The sequence below is a fragment of the Mustela nivalis genome, assembly GCF_964662115.1.
Source record: "Mustela nivalis genome assembly, chromosome: 1".
NCBI classification, from domain to species: Eukaryota; Metazoa; Chordata; class Mammalia; order Carnivora; family Mustelidae; genus Mustela; species Mustela nivalis.
The window spans coordinates 208,945,456-208,962,725 of NC_139020.1; the positions used below are offsets into that span (position 1 = coordinate 208,945,456).

Here is a 17,270-nt window from a genome sequence, read left to right on the forward strand (position 1 = left end):
GATCTGGTGAACGGCCCTAGAGCTGCCAGAGTTTCTGGGCGGATGGCCTACCGGCCTACTGTACATGTCCCTGCGGCCCTCCTCGGGTGCTGGGCGCAGCTGGTTGGGCTCTTGTCCTGGCGGCTGTCCGGTAGAGATTCCGGAGGTGGGAAGGATGTTCGTGCTACGAAGAAGACCTGGAGGAGAGGGACTCACGGGCTTTTTTTTTTTTCCATCCACACTTGGACTCCAGCTTCTCCCCACATCCTGTGCTCCCTTGGGATCTTTTCGTTTTCCCTGGGAAACTTTTTGTAAAAGTGATATGTGCCTGATGTTTATTTTTTTTTAAAGATTTTATTTATTTATTTGACAGACACAAATAAAGAGATCACAAGTGGGCAGAGAGTCAGGCAAAGAGAGAGAGAGGAGGAAGCACGCTACCCGCCAAGTAGGGAGCCCAATGTAGGGCTCAATCCCAGGAGCCTGAGGTCATGACATGAGCCGAAGGCAGAGGCTTTAACCCACTGAGCCACCCAGGCACCCTGTGCATGATGTTTAAAGACAAAAGAGTATTCTATAGAGAAAAATGCCAGAAAGGAAGTAAAGATGAAGCCAGATGGAAATGCCCAGAAGCGTCTGTCTTTAGTGGTTAACGTCCTGTGGGCACCACGGAAGTGTGGTTTCTTTCCAGGGATTGAGGTTGCCCAGATGGGGCAACAGGTAGCTAATCCGTTGTTCAGGATGCTTGCGCTGTTTTCAGCTTTCCAATCCCTTAAGCCACACTGTGCTGGACCCTTTTTACAGACAGTTTAATACACTTGGACATGATCTTCCTTAGGCCAATCCTAGAAGAGGGAATGCAGGGTAGTGGGTGGGCAAAACACATTAAAATACATTTATATGTTGCATCTCACGTATATTACACATTGCCGATTTATATATAATGTGCATAATTGGAATGCCTGGGTGACTCAGTCGTTAAGTGTCTGCCTTCAGCTTGGGTCATGATCCCAGCGTCGTGGGATCGAGACCCAAATCAGGCTCCGTGCTCAGCAGGAAGCCTGCTTCTCCCTCTGCCTGCTGCTCCCCCTGCTTGTGGTCTCTCTCTCTCTCTCTCTGACAAGTAAATAAAATCTTTAAAAAAATTAAGTGCATAATGTTATATGTGTATGTATACTTATATTTAAACCAAAATAATGTATACACATAGTAAAAAATTTTTAAATATAGCAGAAAACTCCAAAAACAAGCTTTCCTCTCCTGATGTCTTCCTCTTGAAACATCCCTCAGGAAGTTTGATATAGGGGCGCCTGGGTGGCTCAGTTGGTTAAAGCCTCTGCCTTTGGCTCAGGTCATGATCTCGGGGTCCTGGGATCAAGCCCTACATTGGGCTCCCTGCTTTGCAGGTAGTGTGCTTCCCCCTCTCTCTCTGCCGGCCTTTCTGCCTACTTGTGATCTCTGTCTGTCAAATAAATAAAATAAAAATCTTAAAAAAAAAAAAAGAAAAAAAGAAAGTTTGATTTTTTTTAAAAAAAGATTTTATTTATTTGAGAGAGAGCATGAGCAGGGGGAGGGGCGGAGGGAGAAGCAGACTCCTCACTGAGCAGAGAGCCTGACATGGGGCTCAATCCCAGAATCCCAGGATCACAAGAGCTGAAGGCAGACACTCAACAGACTGAGCCATCTAGGTGCCCCCAGTTTGATATTTCATTTCAGATAATAGTTTGCATATATCTACATATATGTGCACTTTTTAAAAAAAGATTTTATTTATTTATTTGACAGACAGAGATAACAAGTGGGCAGAGAGTCAGGCAAGGAGAGAGAGAGGAGGAAGCACGCTACCCGCCAAGTAGGGAGCCCAATGTAGGGCTCAATCCCAGGAGCCTGAGGTCATGACATGAGCCGAAGGCAGAGGCTTTAACCCACTGAGCCACCCAGGCACCCTTACATATATGTGCTTTTTTTTTTTTTTTAAAGATTTTATTTATTTACTTGAGAGAGAGACAGTGAGAGAAAGCATTAACGAGGAGAAGGTCAGAGAGAGAAGCAGACTCCCCATGGAGCTGGGAGCCTGATGCGGGACTCGATCCCAGGACTCCAGGATCATGACCTGAGCCGAAGGCAGTCGTCCAACCAACTGAGCCACCCAGGCGTCCCCATATATGTGCTTTTTTAAAAAAAGATTTTATTCATTTATTTGAAAGAGAGCGTGAACTAGGGAGCACAAACAGGGGAAGCAGCAAAGGCAGAGGGAGAAGCAGGCTCCCCACTGAGCAAGGATCCCGACCATGGGGCTCGATCCCAGGATCCTGAGATTATGACCTGAGCCAAAAACAGCTGTTTAACCAACTGAACCACCCAGGCGCCCCCATATGTGTGCTATTAAATTTTTCCACAGATCGGTCCCTATAATCTATGCCATTTTTACATCTTGCTTCCTCCTAGTATTTTGGGAGATATTTTTTTTAACATAACCACAAATGGAGATCTATTTCCTTAATCACATAGATTGTGGCATAGCATACCGTAATCTATTTAACCTGTAATGGACAGCTAGGCCTGTCCAGTTTTTGCTCTCATGAACAGTACTGCACAATGATTCTTTTTTTTTTTTAAGATTTTATTTATTTATTTGGCAGACAGAGATCACTAGCAGGCAGAGAGAGAGAGGGGAAAGCAGGCTCCCCGCTGAGCAGAGAGCCCGATGCGGGGCTCGATCCCAGAAAGCAGAGGTTTCAACCCACTGAGCCACCCAGGCGCCCCCTGCACAATGATTCTTACAACGTTCACATACATGTTTACATTTTTCTCACAGGTGGAACTACTGGCTTGCTCAAAGGAAAACAGATACGGGTGAATCAGATGAAGGGGATTAAGAGGTACAAACTCCCAGTTATTAAAAAAAAAAAAAACAACAGGTCATGGTGGGGAAGAGTCAATAGGGATTCTAGTCAATAATATTGTGGGGGGCGCCTTGATGGCTCATTCGGTTAAGCGTCTACCTTCGGCTCAGGTCATGATCCCAGGTCCTAGGATCGAGCCCCGCATCGGCTCCCTGCTCAGAGGGGAGCCTGCTTCTCCCTCTCCCACTCCCCCTGTTTGTGCTCACTCTCAAATAAATAAAATCTTAAAAATATTGTAATAACTTTATATGGTGACTGGTGGTGACGACATTGAATGCCACACAATGTACACAAGCCTCAAATCACTGTGTTGTGCACTGGAAACTGATCTATCATGAGCCTGTGCCACCATAAAACAAAATACATATGTTCATTTTAAGTTTTACTGAATGTCAAATTTCCATCCAAAGTGTCTGTGTAATCTCACGCATTAATGTGTGTATGAGAGCCTCTTTTTCTACATCTTTGCTACCGTTGGGTAATATCAAATTTTTAAAGTTTTGCCCATCTGCTATGTTGCTAAGATTTTGCATTTCTTGGAGTAAATTTGAGTAAGTTTGCCCAAATGTTTATTGGCCCTTTGTACAAACTTTGTATTTTCGTTCTTACTGCCAAAACGCTCTTCTTTGCTCATTTTCCCAGGCTCCTTTCTCATCTGCTAATTCATTTCTTACCATTCTACCCTCTACAGGCTTCCAGAACAATCTTTCTCACAAGAAAATGTGGTCGCAATGGGTCACCATTCAAAAGATGTCCGTGACCTCAGCCATACAACCTACAGGATAAAGAGCTACACTCCTTAGCTTGGTTTAAAAAACCCTTTATGATTCAGTTCCCACCTTGCCCCAAATGCCCATTAATGGAGCACTTAGTATGGGAAGACCACGCCCAGCGCATAGATGCTGGGCACCCAAGAGGCAAACAAAGCAGGGAAATGTCTGCTTTCTGCAGATGACCTCCTACACAGGGTTTCTCAACCTTTTTACGTTATCGCCCCTCTAAAGGAAAAAAGTGTGATTAACTTTTAATGTAATTAATTTTTTTCTTTTTTAAAAATATTTTTATTTATTTATTTGACAGAGTGAGAGAGTGGAGAAGTAGGCAGAGAGGCAGGCAGAGAGAGAGGGAGAATCAGGCTCTCTGCTGAGGAGGGAGCCCGATGTGGGACTCGATCCCAGGACCCTGAGATCATGACCTGAGCTGAAGGCAGAGGCTTTAACCCACTGAGCTACCCAGGCATCCCTGTAATTTAATTTCAACCTAATTAATTCAAATTTCTCCCTGACGATATACATTAAATATGTAGGAGTAAGATTTTGGAGGGTCACAAGCCATGGTAATATCCAAGGTGTTTTGCTACCCAAGAATTCATTCTGGCCTCCTTGCGAGCCAAGTGTGTTCCTCTGAGAATAATACTCTTTAAAAAAAAAAAAAGATTTTATTTATTTATTTGACAGGATGAGAGAGATCACAAGTAGGCAGAGAGGCAGGTAGAGAGAGAGGGGGAAGCAGGCTCCCTGCTGAGTAGAGAACCCAACATAGGGCTCAATCCCAGGACCCTGAGATCATGACTTGAGCCCAAGGCAGAGACTTAACCCACTGAGCCACTCAGGCGCCCCGAGATTAATACTCTTAAGGGAGAGCTGGACAATAAGTAAGTGGAAAAGATTCTATCAGAGAGGGGTGCCTGGGTGGCTCAGTCGGTTAATTGCAGTTGTCTGGGATTGAGTCCCATGCCGGACTCCCTGCTCAGGGGGGAGCCGGCTCCTCTCTCGTCCTCTGCCTGCTCCTCCTTTTCCCTCTGCCTGCCTCTCCCCCTGCTTGTGCTCTCTCCCTCTCTTTGTCTGTCAAGTAAATAAATAAAACCTTAAAAAAAAAAAAAGGAAAACTCTTCCCAGACTAGGAAGACCAGCCTTGATTTCTTCAGCTGCAAAACGAAAATGATAATATCTTCCTCGCAGCGCCTGGCATACAGCAAACTCTCAATAAGTGAGCTTTATTGTTACTAGTACATTTTAAATTTTTCTAAAAGGTAAATGGAATTGAGGCTCTGTTCAGCCTGAGCGCCAGCGCCCAGCCGCCCCCCCCAGCCGGCACCTCCACCTCCGTCCGCAGGGGGCGCTGTGGGCGCTGGTGACGGGCTGCTCTAGGCGGCGGCACAGGAAGTCTCATCCTCCCCTCACTTCCGCTCTCTGGCCCGGGCTTGTGCTGCGTGGGAAAGGTTGGGAAATGCCGACTGGAGATTTTGAGTGAGTCGGGGGTCGCGGGGCGGACCCTGGGGGGTGGTTTGGGGGTCCTGGGGGAGTATCGTGGGGCCTGGTGCGTCGGGCCGGCGGGGGCCTGGCCTCGCTGACTCAGCCTTCCCCTCCGCAAACTTGTCTTTGCAGTTCGAAGCCCAGCTGGGCCGACCAGGTGGAGGAGGAGGGCGAGGACGGTGAGTATGCCGGGTCGTCCCAGGTCACCGCAGCCAGGTCCCCAGGCCGGTCACTGCCGCCTGCTCCAACCCTGGCACCTCCGTCCGATCCCACATCCCTCTTCTCGGCCACCCTCTGCCGCGCGCTGTCCTCCCTCCGGGCCCGCCTGTCGCCGATTCCAGATAGTGTCTGGCCAGTCCCTCCTCCTCGCATGCCACCGCCCAGTGCTCAGACCTGCTCCGGGGAGGAAGTAGTAACAGCCTGCCTCCTGCCTTTATACTGGCGCCGGCTATCTTTATGGGCTGCCCCTCCAGTGGCTTTCATCCTTGCCACTGCTCGAGGTTACCACGGCTCCACGTCCTGGCACGGCTATCCCAGGGCACTTCTTTGCCAGTCCTCAGCCCTTGGTCCCGCCCTCCTCGGCCCCTGATGTGGGCATCATCCCAAAGGTCCCTTCATTTTTAGCTCGGGAGCTCCCACTCCTCCAGCTCAGCCCTCCTCCCCACACTCCCTTTCCTAGACAAATGTGTCACCAGCGAGCTCCTCAAGGGGATCCCTCTGGCCACTGGCGACACCAGCCCAGAACCGGAGTTACTGCCGGGAGGTGAGTGATGACATCTGCTCCACTGGGGGCTGCCTCTTCTCAGCGGCATTCCCTCCTGGTCCCCAGCGCTCCGTTCCCTCACCTCTTCTCTCTCCCAGCTCCACTGCCGCCTCCCAAGGAGGTCATCAATGGAAACATCAAGACAGTGACAGAGTACAAGATAGATGAGGATGGCAAGAAGTTCAAGGTGAGGCTGGGGGAAGAGGTGGGTGCCCCTGGGCTTGGGGGCATTTGGGCCGGGAGGGGAGGGCGTGCGGGTTGGGTTGGTTGGCCCCAAGACCCCTGAGACAGAGAAAGTCCCAGGCTCTCCCCTCTCATCCACAGATTGTCCGCACATTCAGAATTGAGACACGGAAGGCCTCAAAGGCTGTCGCAAGGAGAAAGGTGAGACCCTTCTCCCCTTGTCTTGGGGGCTGTCCCAGAGCTGACTCAGAGGAATTAGGAATCCTTTTTCTGATACCTTTAGTTTTAGACGTGGGGTTTAGCTCTTTGCCCCTATGGTGTTGGAGCAGAACTGAGGTCAAGGGGTGTTTGTGCTCTGTTGGGGGTACTGAGAAGTCCAGGGTGCAGAAGGTGGGTGGGCTTAGATTCTTAACTCCTTTCGGCCCGTTTACGAAGAGGAACAGAGGCAAGCCCTCCTCATGTGGTCATAGCAGCTCCCATTTAACTGGGTTGTGTGCTTAGGAAGAAATGATAGTCATAAATTTTCTGTTCACTTCCTCTGTGCCAGACTGCGGTGCCAAGCGCTTTGTAGGAAGTGTTCTCTCCTCCATCCCCCTCGCTATCCTGGGAGGTGGGGAGCATTTGTGGTCCTCACTTTATAGAGGAGGAAGCTGAGGCTTAGCTTGTTTAGCTGATGGCCCTCACAGTCTGGGTGACCTCTGTGCACCCCTGGACATGACTTCCTTGTGGGAGCTGGCCCACCTACTGTCACGGGCCCCCCAGGAATGATGAACTGTGGGGCTGTTTCCCCCTGGGCCTTCGTTCTCTCTTCTGGAACTTGGGGCCAAAACCTCTCCCTGCCTCCTGAGCTGGTATGAAGCGAGGAGCTGGTATATGCTAGGAGTGGGACCCACTAGGAAACAGGAACTGTCATTGTCACACAATGGGGGGCTTTTCAGGAGGGTGAAGAATGTGGTTCAAGGGCCAGGCACCCTGAAGGAGGCTACTGTAGGTCTGGGGTGCCAGTGGAGGGGGTCCCACTTGCCCTTACCTGTCCCCCATCCTGCCCTGAGCTCAGAACTGGAAGAAGTTTGGGAACTCAGAGTTTGACCCACCAGGGCCCAATGTGGCCACCACTACGGTCAGCGACGATGTATCCATGACGTTCATCACGAGCAAAGAGGTGAGTGGGGCAACAGGGCAGGCCTGGTGGCCATGATGGTGGTGGCTGGGGTGTGGCAGCCTCGCTCTGACCCCCATTGATTGCTCGGCCAGGATCTGAACTGCCAGGAAGAGGAGGACCCGATGAACAAACTCAAGGGCCAGAAGATCGTGTCCTGCCGCATCTGCAAGGGCGACCACTGGACGACCCGCTGCCCCTACAAGGACACGCTGGGGCCCATGCAGAAGGAGTTGGCTGAGCAGCTGGGCCTGTCCACCGGGGAGAAGGAGAAGCTGCCTGGAGGTGCCTGGGCCTGGGATGCGGCTTGGCAGGCTGTGGGGTGGGGAGAGTCACGTGCACCCCTGGGAGAGACCTTGGTCTTGTGCTGTGACTGGGGCTGTCCCTGTTGGGAAGTTGTCGTCTCTCACTTCAGCACCAGCACTATAGGTCTGTGGCTGTGACCTGTGTTTGTGTGAGAGAGACCGGTTGGGCTGGTGCTGTGACTGCTGGTAGTGTCACCCATCGTTCCTTGTTGGGGTCTGGTGGACCATTCCTTTGCATGCCCGTTTGTCTACACCGCGTGCACTTGAGACTTGCCAGGTGTGATTGTGCTGCAGACTATGACCAGACTTGAGCGCGCTGTGTCCATCTGCCACGGGTGTGCCCACACATCCGTTCACATGGATGTGTGTGTGTGTGTTGGGGAGGGGCGGCAGGTATGTGTGTGCACCCGTGCAGACTGACGCGTGACTGGGATCCAAGTCTTTTGGTGTGGTTTGCTGATAGTGGGTGAGTTTGGACGGTTCTACACTGTGACTAGGTGTGCAGCACGCCTGTCGTCTGTCCCTGCGGTGTTCTCGTGTGTCGTGAAGCCGAGCAGACCACAGTCCTGTGTTGCCTTGGAACTCCTGTGGGTCCTTGCTCTGACTTTCTGGATGTGATCTTCATGTCACTGCCACCAGCGGGCCTTGGAACCACCAGGTGTCGGTGGCTTGATAGATGGTGCCGGGGCTGGCTCAGGGTCACAGCATCCTAGGGGGACGTGTGCCTCCTCTGTGCTAGGGTGAGGCTTGACCCGGCTGCTTTGGTCTCCAGAGCTGGAGCCCGTGCAGGCTGCCCAGAACAAGACAGGGAAGTACGTGCCGCCGAGCCTGCGGGATGGGGCCAGCCGCCGCGGGGAGTCCATGCAGCCCAACCGCAGAGGTGAGTGGCAGTTGGCCCCTCTTAGTCTCGTGATTATCCTTCGTTCAGGGCCTGGTTAGGGCTGTCCTCTACAAGTTGTTGTCCCTTGTCTATCTAGCCGACGACAATGCCACTATCCGTGTCACCAACCTGTCAGAGGACACTCGTGAGACTGACCTCCAGGAGCTCTTCCGGCCCTTTGGGTCCATCTCTCGCATCTACTTGGCAAAGGACAAGACCACTGGCCAGTCCAAGGTGGGCTGGTGGCCATGGGGGTTGTGGAAGGGGTTACCTGTCCTGGTTGTTCCCTGAGCGCCCCTGACTCCATACCCCTCCCCCAGGGCTTTGCCTTCATCAGCTTCCACCGCCGTGAGGATGCTGCACGAGCCATTGCTGGGGTGTCCGGCTTTGGATACGACCACCTCATCCTCAACGTTGAGTGGGCCAAGTAAGACTTCTGCCACACCCCCGCCTCCCCCTACCTTTCCCAGCCAATACTTGGGTTGACTGTGGGTCCCACCTAGTCCCTAGGCCTGTTCTGAGCTACGGGTTTACTGTCTTTTCCTTCTCAAGGGACCCACTGCTCATCTGACTGTGTCGTACCCCCCCCCACCCCTGCCCCACTGTCATGGAGGCCCCACGTGTGTGTGGCAAGGGGTCTTGGAATTCCCTTCAGGGCCTGGAGCCCTCCCACTCGCTGTCCTCACCTCCGGTCTCTCTCTCTAGGCCATCAACCAACTAAGCCAGTTGCCACCTTTGCTGCTGCTTCTCGGCCCTGGCCCCAGGACCTCATGGCCCTAGAAGATAGCCCCCGAGAGCCCGGGGCTCCCGGCAATAAAAAGGCTCCAGTTGTGATATTCTGTCTCGTTTATTCACAGCTGTCACCTGCTCTGTAGCTAGCAGGGCCAACCCTCCCTAAGATCAGTGCTGTAGGCAGAAATCTCCCACTCTGGCTTGAGCACTTGCTGGTCCCCCGCAGCGGGTCTTTCTGTAGGGGAGGAAGCGGTGGTTTAGGGTGGCTCCGGGCTGGGGGCCTCCCAGGTTCTCGGCTCCCATTCTGCTGCTAGTCTCAGTGCCTTGTGGTGAGAAGGTGGCAGCTCAAAATAGGTCATGGGCCAAGCTCAGAGGATTAGGGCCCCAAGGTGTGAGGAGTGGCTGTGGTCTTGAGGGGCAGGACTTGGCCAGAGCTCCCAGCATCCTCCTCCGGGGTTCGGCTCCCCGTGCAGCTGAGGCAGCTCTGGGGGCAGCAGCCCAGGCTGGGTGCCACGGCCATGTAGAGCAGTGGGTGGAGGCAGATGGCCAAGGGTATGAGGCCCCGCGTGACCTGGTGGCTCACGTAGGTCCTCCAGTCCAGTGCTGCCCGGGCCTCAGCCTCGTTGGCGAAGGTCGGGCAGCGGGCCCTCCAGCGCTGCCGCGCGTGCACGTTGAGCACCTGTGTGATGTAGTAGGGCACATAGGAGCAGGCATAGAGGGCCAGGCCGCTGGTCACCAGCACCACCACGCGCAGCTTCTCGGCCGCTGTCATGCCGTGGCTGCGCAGCACTGCCCGCCCGAGGGCTCCGTAGGCTGCCAGAGTGAGCAGCAGGGGCAGGCCACAGCCCAGCACTGCCAGCGCCATGCTGTAGGCTGCGTAGGCCTCCAGGTGGAGGTCCCCTGCCGTCCCCATGCACCTGGTGCAGGCCATGGGCTGGGCCACTGTGCAGCTGCCTGCCTCCAGCGGCCGCTTCAGGTGGGAGAAGCCGAGCGTCGGCGCAGCCAGCAGGGCTGCCAGGGCCCAGCCTGCGGCACTGACCGCCCAGGCGTGCTTGGGCCGCAAGCTGCTGCGGACGAAGAAGGGGTGGACGATGCCCAGGTAGCGGTTCAGGCTGATGCAGGCGAGGAAGAGGACACTGCCCAGCAGGTTGCAGGTGAAGAGAAAGCGCTCCAGGCGGCAGGCCAGCTCCCCGTATTGCCAGTTTTTGGGCGGGTAGAAGTAAGCAGCCAGCGGGAGCAGTGTCAGGGCGTAGAGCAGATCACTGATGGCCAGCTGGGCTGAAAAGACCACGGCGGGGTGCCACGGGCGCTGCTCCCGTGTGCTGAAGCGGTAGAGGGCCAGGCCGTTGCTGGCCACGGCCACCAGGAACTCCCCCACCAGCAGGGGCCACAGAAAGTTTTCCTGGAAGCCGCTGAGAACAAGATCAATGGCAGCTGAGAAGTTGGCTGGGCAGGGCCGCGCACCTGTGGGCAGATGGGGTCCCCCCGTGAGCACTGTCCCTCCTGGTGTGGCTCTCGCTGCCTCTGCCCTGTACCTCGTCATGTAAGCCCCCTAGGGACATGCTTTCTCAGTCCTTTCCCTGCCCAGGAGCCACCTGCCAGTTTACAGAGGAAATGCGCCCAGAAGTTCAGAAGCCAAAGTCCTCTCCTTTGATAGTGACTAAGCTTGCTCTGGGTCCTAAATCCTCAAAGGCAGTGGTCACTGCCTTTGAAGGACACGTGTAAGCCAGGAGCTATAACTCAGACCCACCAGACTGGGGGGGCGCCCCAGTGCCTCCTCTAAGACTTGGTGCATCAGCAGGTCTCACTGCCGCCATCTTCAGAATGTGGCTCAGCCTCCCAGCTCCTGACCTCATCCTGACCCATTCTCCCCACAGCCTCCTGAGGGTGCCTGTGGACACACGGGGCAGGTCACATTCCTCTGCTCAGCGCCCTCTTAGCTTCCTCCTCACTGGCAGGAAAACGCAGTGCTTGCTTCTTCCACTGAAGGGCCCCAGGAGCAAAGGCTCCCTCTCCACAGCCTGCTCTCTCAGGCTCTCGGGGACTCACTCCTGACAGTCCTTCCCACACTGCCTTTCAGGCTCTTCTGTAAGGCATATTCCACCTCAGGGCCTTTGCATGGAGTCTCTTTCCCTGACTCACCAGCCCCCACTTATCTCCAGGTCTCTAACCCCAAGAGGCCCCTTCTGACTCTAACGTTGTGAAGGCATCGTGTCCCCTGGATTTCTGTAAAGCCCATACGTCCACCTGACCACTGTTAAGGAAGCCCCAGAACATCTCCTGAGGTCAGGGAGTGCCCTGCCCCTGGCTTCCCGGTGCCCAGAACAAGGCCTGGGACTCAGTGGTGCAGGGAAGGATTCTCTTCCACATACCAACTCTGCATCAGGATTGGGCAAACAGCTGGTTCCTGGTCTCTCTAGCCGACTCCGTGCTCGATGCATGCGCCCCTCCCTTGCCCGACTGCTGGCCCAGCCACATTTCTGCCTCCCGGTCCAATCTCTGCTCTGGGAGGAAGTCCCTGTCCAGACGTGATTGACTCAGCTCCCTCCACCTCCTAGGAGCCAGCCGCCCCCACCCTCCATCCTGGGCTGAGGCGCCAGCGGGCAGGACCCAGGATTTCTGCTGGGCTCAACCAACCCAGCAGTGTCTGCTCCTCACCTGAGGTGGTGGCAGCCATGGCCTGCGTGCCCGCTGCCCTCGCTGTGCTAGTCCCCAGTCCAAGTTAGCAGCGCGCGGCTGGCCCCTCCCTTCCCTGCAGCTCCACCCACGGCCGGTTCCAGTCCTTCCACCGCCCCCTGGTTTCCTTCCTCTTCACACCCTGCCCTCCAGGGCGGGCCCCTTAACAAGCTTGCAAGTAATCCTGGGGGTGCTGGGGGTAGTGGGGCAGGGGGGAGGCGGTGAGAAGCCCATCAGCTTCACCTGTGCAAGCGGCCCCGCACTCCCGCTGCTCAGCATGGGGGAAAAGAACGCAGGTTTGGGGCAGAATCCCATCCAATTCCCAGACTCCTGGCCGTGACCCCTTGGTTTTATACACAGAACTCCCAAGTTTCTCCATTGCAAATGCAGACTCAGACTTATGGGAAATGAGTCATTTACCACAGTGGGAGGTTGGGGAAATGGCTCCTTTATGAAAGGAAACCCAGGGCTACACCAGCCCAAGGCAGAGTCTTGTGGGCCCCAATTTGGGGCATTCCATCTGGCGCTCCAGTCTGGCCTCAGACCACTTTCTTAGGTGGCCGTGCTTGGCCTCGCCTGCGGTCCCAGGCAGCTCCTCTGCGTCCCAGCTTGGTCTGGCCCCGCTGGGGCCTGCTGCCCTTGGCCTTTGAAGGCCTAGAGTCAGTGCCTTGACCAGGCCTCCGCTCCTTTCCATGCTGCTTCTTGCCTGGGGGCCCAGCAGGCCGTCTTCGTTTGGCTGCCTTTGGGAACATGTCTGTGGGAAGAAAACAGCGTCAAGGCCACCACAGCACAGGGACAAGCCTAAGGTGCCCAGCTGTGGCGACCCCAGCCACATACCCTCATCGGGCTCCTCTCCCACTGCCTGGCGGAAATACTCGGCTTCGTCCTCCTCTTCCTCTGGCTGGTCAGCCCCCTCTGACTCTGGGGGGACACCAGGGTCCTCAGCATCACTATCCCCATCGGCCCCTGCTCGTGCCCGTTTCATGCCCGCCAGGCTCTTCTTTCTGCAAAGGGGTGGCACTGAGGGTGGCAACCTGCACCTGGGACCCTGCCCCCCCAGCACAGCCCACTGCCACACACTTGTGTGCCTCCCGCTGCTCCCGCTTGCGCTGGACGTTCTGGGCCTGCTGGTCCTGCCTCTGGGCCTTGAGCCGCAACTTCTCTTCCTTGGCTGCCAGAATGGCCTGTAGCTCCTCCTCAGTCTTGTGTACTGGGCAGGAAGAGACAGGTCACCATGATCCAAGTGTGTCTGGTGCACCCCGTGACCCACCTCGGAGGGCCTCAGACTCCCAGCCCCATGGTCGCCAGCCCCGTTCTCACCGAAACTGTGGAACAGCACGTTCCCCTCCCCCACACCCTCCTGGATTTTGATGAGCTGCAGCGTCATCCGTGGCCCAATCTGGAGAGACAAGGGGGAAGAGCAGTTCTCCCTCAGGGCTAGGGGCTGCCAGTGAAGTTACCTCTGCCCCTAGGCCTGCCCTGGGGCCGGGCCTCACCTCAGTGAGCCTCACAGCACTCTGCTGGGCCCGCATGTTGCCCCGGCCCGCCACTGCCTGGGGCAGCTCTGTAATGTTGTGCTCGCCATCCGGCTCCGCCTCGCTCTCCGACAGCCCAGCGCCCCTGTGCAAAGGACACGCCAAAGTCAGCAGGGGACGGCAGGCCCCCGGGACAGCAGGTCCCCAGGACTGAAGTGATCTCCCACCCAGCGCCCTCCTCACGTGGCCAACAGCTCGCTGATGTCCTGCAGACGGCTCATGTTAGGGAATTTCTCCTGTAGAAGCTTCTTCATCCCACGACTTGCGCCCACAGGAACGACTTTGATGCTACTGCAGGAGCCAGGGTGTGAGAAGGGGGGGAGCCAGGAGTCAAGAGACTGACTGGAGGTCAGCTCCACCCGCCTACCCTTTCCACAGTGCGTCAGAGCGTTTACTTTGAGACTGAGCAATCACAGTGCCTCAGCCGCAGCGTGGTCATCAGCCGCACGTGAGGCCCCGCCCACCCCTCGCAGTACTCACTAATGACGGAAATCCAGCTCCTGGGAGTCGGGATTGTAATTGATGAGAAGGCAGCGCTTGATGGTGTTTAGGTTCACCTGGTGGGGGGGGGGCGGGCACATGGAACCACGTGAACCACCCACAGGCTTCCCTGTATGGTCCATCAAGCCCAGGCCACGGCCACTCCAGAAATCCCCAGCAAGGGTGCATGAGGTGCTGCTAGCGCTGAGGGCCCTAACGGACTGGCTGGGCTGCTGGCTTGAAATCCTGGTTCTGAGGCCCACTTAAGCTGTGCACACCAGACTCCCTGATGATCAGCATCTAACAGCCCAGTCTGAAACCTGCTGGTACCAGTCATTAGGAGCTGGAGCCCTGGAACCAAATAAGTTAAAAAATCCAGTCCTGGGGTGCCTGGGTGTCCAAACGTCTGCCTCTGGTTCAGGGCATGATCCCAGGCTCCCTGTTCAGTGGGGAGCCTGCTTCTCCCTCTCCCCTTGCCCCTCCCCCAACTCCTACTCTCTCTGTTAAATAAATTTTAAAAATCTTATTTAAGGGGAGCCTGGGTGGCTCAGTGGGTTAACCTTCTGTCTTCGGCTCAGGTCACGATCTCAGGGTCCTGGGTTCGAGTCCCGTATCAAGCTCTCCGCTCAGCAGGAAGCCTGTTTCCTCCTCTCTCTGCCTGCCTCTCTATTTGCAATCGCTGTCAAATAAATACTTTTTAAAAATCGTATTTAAAAAAGAAGGCATTCACTTCTTTTTTTTTTTTTTAAGATTTTATTTATTTGACAAAGAGAAACATCACAAGTAGGCAGAGAAAGGGGAAAGCAGGCTCCCTGCCAAGCAGAGAGCCAGATGCAGGACTCGATCCCAGGACCCCGAGATTATGACCTGAGCCGAAGGCAGAGGCTTAACCCACTGAGCCACCCAGGTGCCCCTCAAACTATTTTTCTATTTTAAGATGGAGTCACAACACCTACCACACTGCTCACCCCAACACTCAATACACATCTGAGAAATAAAGGATGGTCAGCATCATTTTCCATCTTCCTGACAGTAAGGCAGCTCATGAGGGAGCCTCTTACCCCGGTGTCACAGAACATAAGGGTGAGACTGGACCTCAGGACCTGGATCTCTCAGCCTCAATGCTGGGAGGTGAGGACTGAGCGAAAACCCCAGGGCCTATGTGTGGTACCTACTGTACTGTCTGCCCATCCACTCTTACCTGCCACCACACCAGGATCCGCTCACCTTGTGCACATTGATGGAGGGGAACAGGTTCTGGAACATGGTGGCCATGAGCTTCACGTGCATGCCATGGGGACCGAAACTGTTGAGGACCAGGAGGGGCGGGTGGGCAAACTGTTGCTCGTGCATGCGGTGCCGGCGCAAGGAGGAGACGACGTCTCGCACTAACGTGTACTGCAGGACAGGGCGAGGAGTGGGTGCCTGCCGACCACATGCGGCTGGCACCACCCCAAACCCATCCTCTACCCAACATGGCCCTCCTACCACCTCCAAACCTTACCTTGTTGATCCGGAAGGTCAAGGTGGGGCCTCCTGGGAGCCGCATCAGCTTCTACAGAAAAAAAACACTTGGTGAGAGTCGAGGCGTTCAGCTAGGGAGCAGGGAGTGGAAACCTCTGCTTAACTCTTCAGAGCGTTTACTTTGAAGCCAGAATCATGGCATCTCAGAGGCGTATGGGTTCATCATGAGAGTTGGGGGAGGCACAGGGCAGGGAGAAGATGAGGGCTGTGGGTATTAACTCACAAAGTAGATGTTGGTCTCCGTTTTACTCAAGATCAGGAAGTGTGTGACCCCAAGGGGCCCAGCCACTGCCACACAATCCTTCAGAGTGTTTTTCTTTCGTATCTGAGAATTGCAAAAACAAATTGGAAGCATCATAAATCTCTCTTCTGGAGCAAAGACTGGAAGCTGAAGCGGTTATACCCTTCCTTGCATTTAATTTTTCCGAGAAAGAGAAGAAAGGAGTGGAATGCGCTCGACCTCTATAACTAATCAGACTTAAATTCGTCCCTTGTATACCGCCCAGTCCGCAGATGATCCAACTGGGCCGTGCGACGTTAACTTCCCCAGACCTTTTAAGAGAGGCCGTTTCCATCCGAGACCTAAACCACCAGCCTTAGGCATTCAGGCAAGCCCCAGCTGAGCGCGTTCATCCGCTGCCCCACACATCCCTGAGTGGCTGAGACGATGCTCCCTCCCCACAGAGCTCCCTTTCTCCACCCGAGACTGAAGCCACGCGGGGTTCCGCGGTTGAAGCCACCTCCGCAGCTGCGAAGACCGGGCCCGTGGCTGATGTAGGCGGGGTGGGTGGTGCAGACCTGCAGGCGGGTGGCGGTCAGGGGCTCCATGACCCTACGCAGATCCAGGCTGAGCTGCCGGACGCCGCGGCCTGCGCGACCCCGCGCGAACACGAACGAGTGTGGCTGCGCGGCGTAGGCCTCGAGGTTGCGGAGCTGCGCCTGGGCGCGCGCACGCTTCTGGTGCCGGGACTGCGGGGGTGAAAGGCGAGCGGTCAACGCCACGGCCGCCGGGGGGACCCCGCCAGCCCCACCCGCTCCCCCGGCCGCAGCGTCTCACCCGCCCCGACTGCCCCATGCCGCCAACTCCTCCAGCAGGATCCTTCTGCCTTGTGCTTCCGGCGCTGCGCCGCTTACTTCCGCCGCCGGCGTGGTGATCACGTGGGGGCGGCACGAGAGACGCAGACGGGCATGCGCACCAGGTAGCAGCAGGCAGGAATCCGCGGAGGGGTTGCTAGGGAGACACCCGGTGCTTGTTTCTACGGAAACCGGGCGGGGCTCGTGTCTCGGGGAAGCAGCTTGGGCTGCGGGGAAATGAACCCTGGGTTCGAATCCTTCCTCGGCCCATTTACACCAGCTGGGTGAATTTGAGAGCCAGTTTATCCACTCCAAGGCTCCCTCAAGTGTCCTAAAGTGAGGATGGTGATCACTTCTCCTCTGACCCATTTAAAAAGATGATGTATGCACAATGCTTGGCACGCCAGCACCAGGCCCTTGGGGAACAACCAGAGAAATGGGTAGAGCGTGACAGTTAGACATGTGGGCCTCAGCTCCTGAGGACCAGCTGTCTTCCCCGGAGGCCCTGTCTGTGGCTAAGAGATGGAAACTCCACATCACCTTCTGGAAACTTAGGGCAAGGCGGGAGCTTTGTGAATAACTCACCTCCTCCTGGTTTCCGCTCAAAGCCCCAGTCTTGGCCTCAGGCCTCTGGCTTCTACCCCAGAACCTTGGGGTGGGGGAAAGGGACGCCCCCAACGTCTCTTTCCCTGCCCCATTGGTTTCCTTCCCCCATAAGCTTCCCCTCCCTCAGCTGTCTCCCCTCCCCCATTTGCTTCCCCTATCCTGGTTCTCCTCCCCAATTCTTTCCCCTCTTCTCTTCTGTCTTTCCCTTCCCAC

At 55.5% G+C, this 17,270-nt stretch overlaps 2 protein-coding genes across 3 annotated transcripts; one reads left to right on the forward strand and one right to left on the reverse strand.

Annotated features, from left to right (window-relative positions):
* Positions 1 to 4,411: 4,411 nt before the first annotated feature.
* Positions 4,412 to 9,264, forward strand: EIF3G (eukaryotic translation initiation factor 3 subunit G; the record flags this gene model as incomplete). 2 transcript variants are annotated; one of them, XM_082732047.1, is made up of 12 exons in its annotated part: positions 4,412 to 4,539; positions 4,918 to 5,134; positions 5,273 to 5,319; positions 5,820 to 5,903; positions 6,002 to 6,090; positions 6,228 to 6,287; positions 7,144 to 7,248; positions 7,341 to 7,530; positions 8,323 to 8,430; positions 8,528 to 8,664; positions 8,751 to 8,857; positions 9,136 to 9,264. In XM_082732047.1, the coding sequence occupies exons 2-12, from the start codon at positions 5,115 to 5,117 to the stop codon at positions 9,149 to 9,151; spliced, it is 963 nt and encodes a 320-aa protein (XP_082588173.1). In that variant the 5' UTR covers positions 4,412 to 4,539; positions 4,918 to 5,114. The 2 variants fall into 2 exon arrangements, with proteins under 2 accessions (XP_082588173.1, XP_082588174.1); XM_082732048.1 differs by lacking the exon at positions 9,136 to 9,264 and having other exon boundaries at positions 8,751 to 8,861.
* LOC309863587 (uncharacterized protein) lies at positions 9,262 to 16,795 on the reverse strand. The gene is made up of 15 exons (XM_082728557.1): positions 16,435 to 16,795; positions 16,176 to 16,346; positions 15,601 to 15,702; positions 15,358 to 15,408; positions 15,081 to 15,251; positions 13,854 to 13,930; positions 13,557 to 13,664; positions 13,335 to 13,458; positions 13,159 to 13,237; positions 12,919 to 13,048; positions 12,676 to 12,842; positions 12,380 to 12,592; positions 12,082 to 12,246; positions 10,913 to 11,053; positions 9,262 to 10,626 (listed from the first exon to the last, which is right to left on the reverse strand). The coding sequence occupies exons 1-15, from the start codon at positions 16,450 to 16,452 to the stop codon at positions 9,539 to 9,541; spliced, it is 2,805 nt and encodes a 934-aa protein (XP_082584683.1). The 5' UTR covers positions 16,453 to 16,795; the 3' UTR covers positions 9,262 to 9,538.
* Between the last annotated feature and the right edge of the window lie 475 nt (positions 16,796 to 17,270).

Excerpts from the sequence above, each read along its gene's own strand:
- LOC309863587 (XM_082728557.1), bottom strand. Across the intron at positions 15,703-16,175 it reads TGACCGCCACCCGCCTGCAG|ATACGAAAGAAAAACACTCT; the intron begins GTCTGCACCACC and ends TGCAATTCTCAG. Across the intron at positions 12,843-12,918 it reads GAGCAGCGGGAGGCACACAA|AAAGAAGAGCCTGGCGGGCA; the intron begins GTGTGTGGCAGT and ends ACCCCTTTGCAG.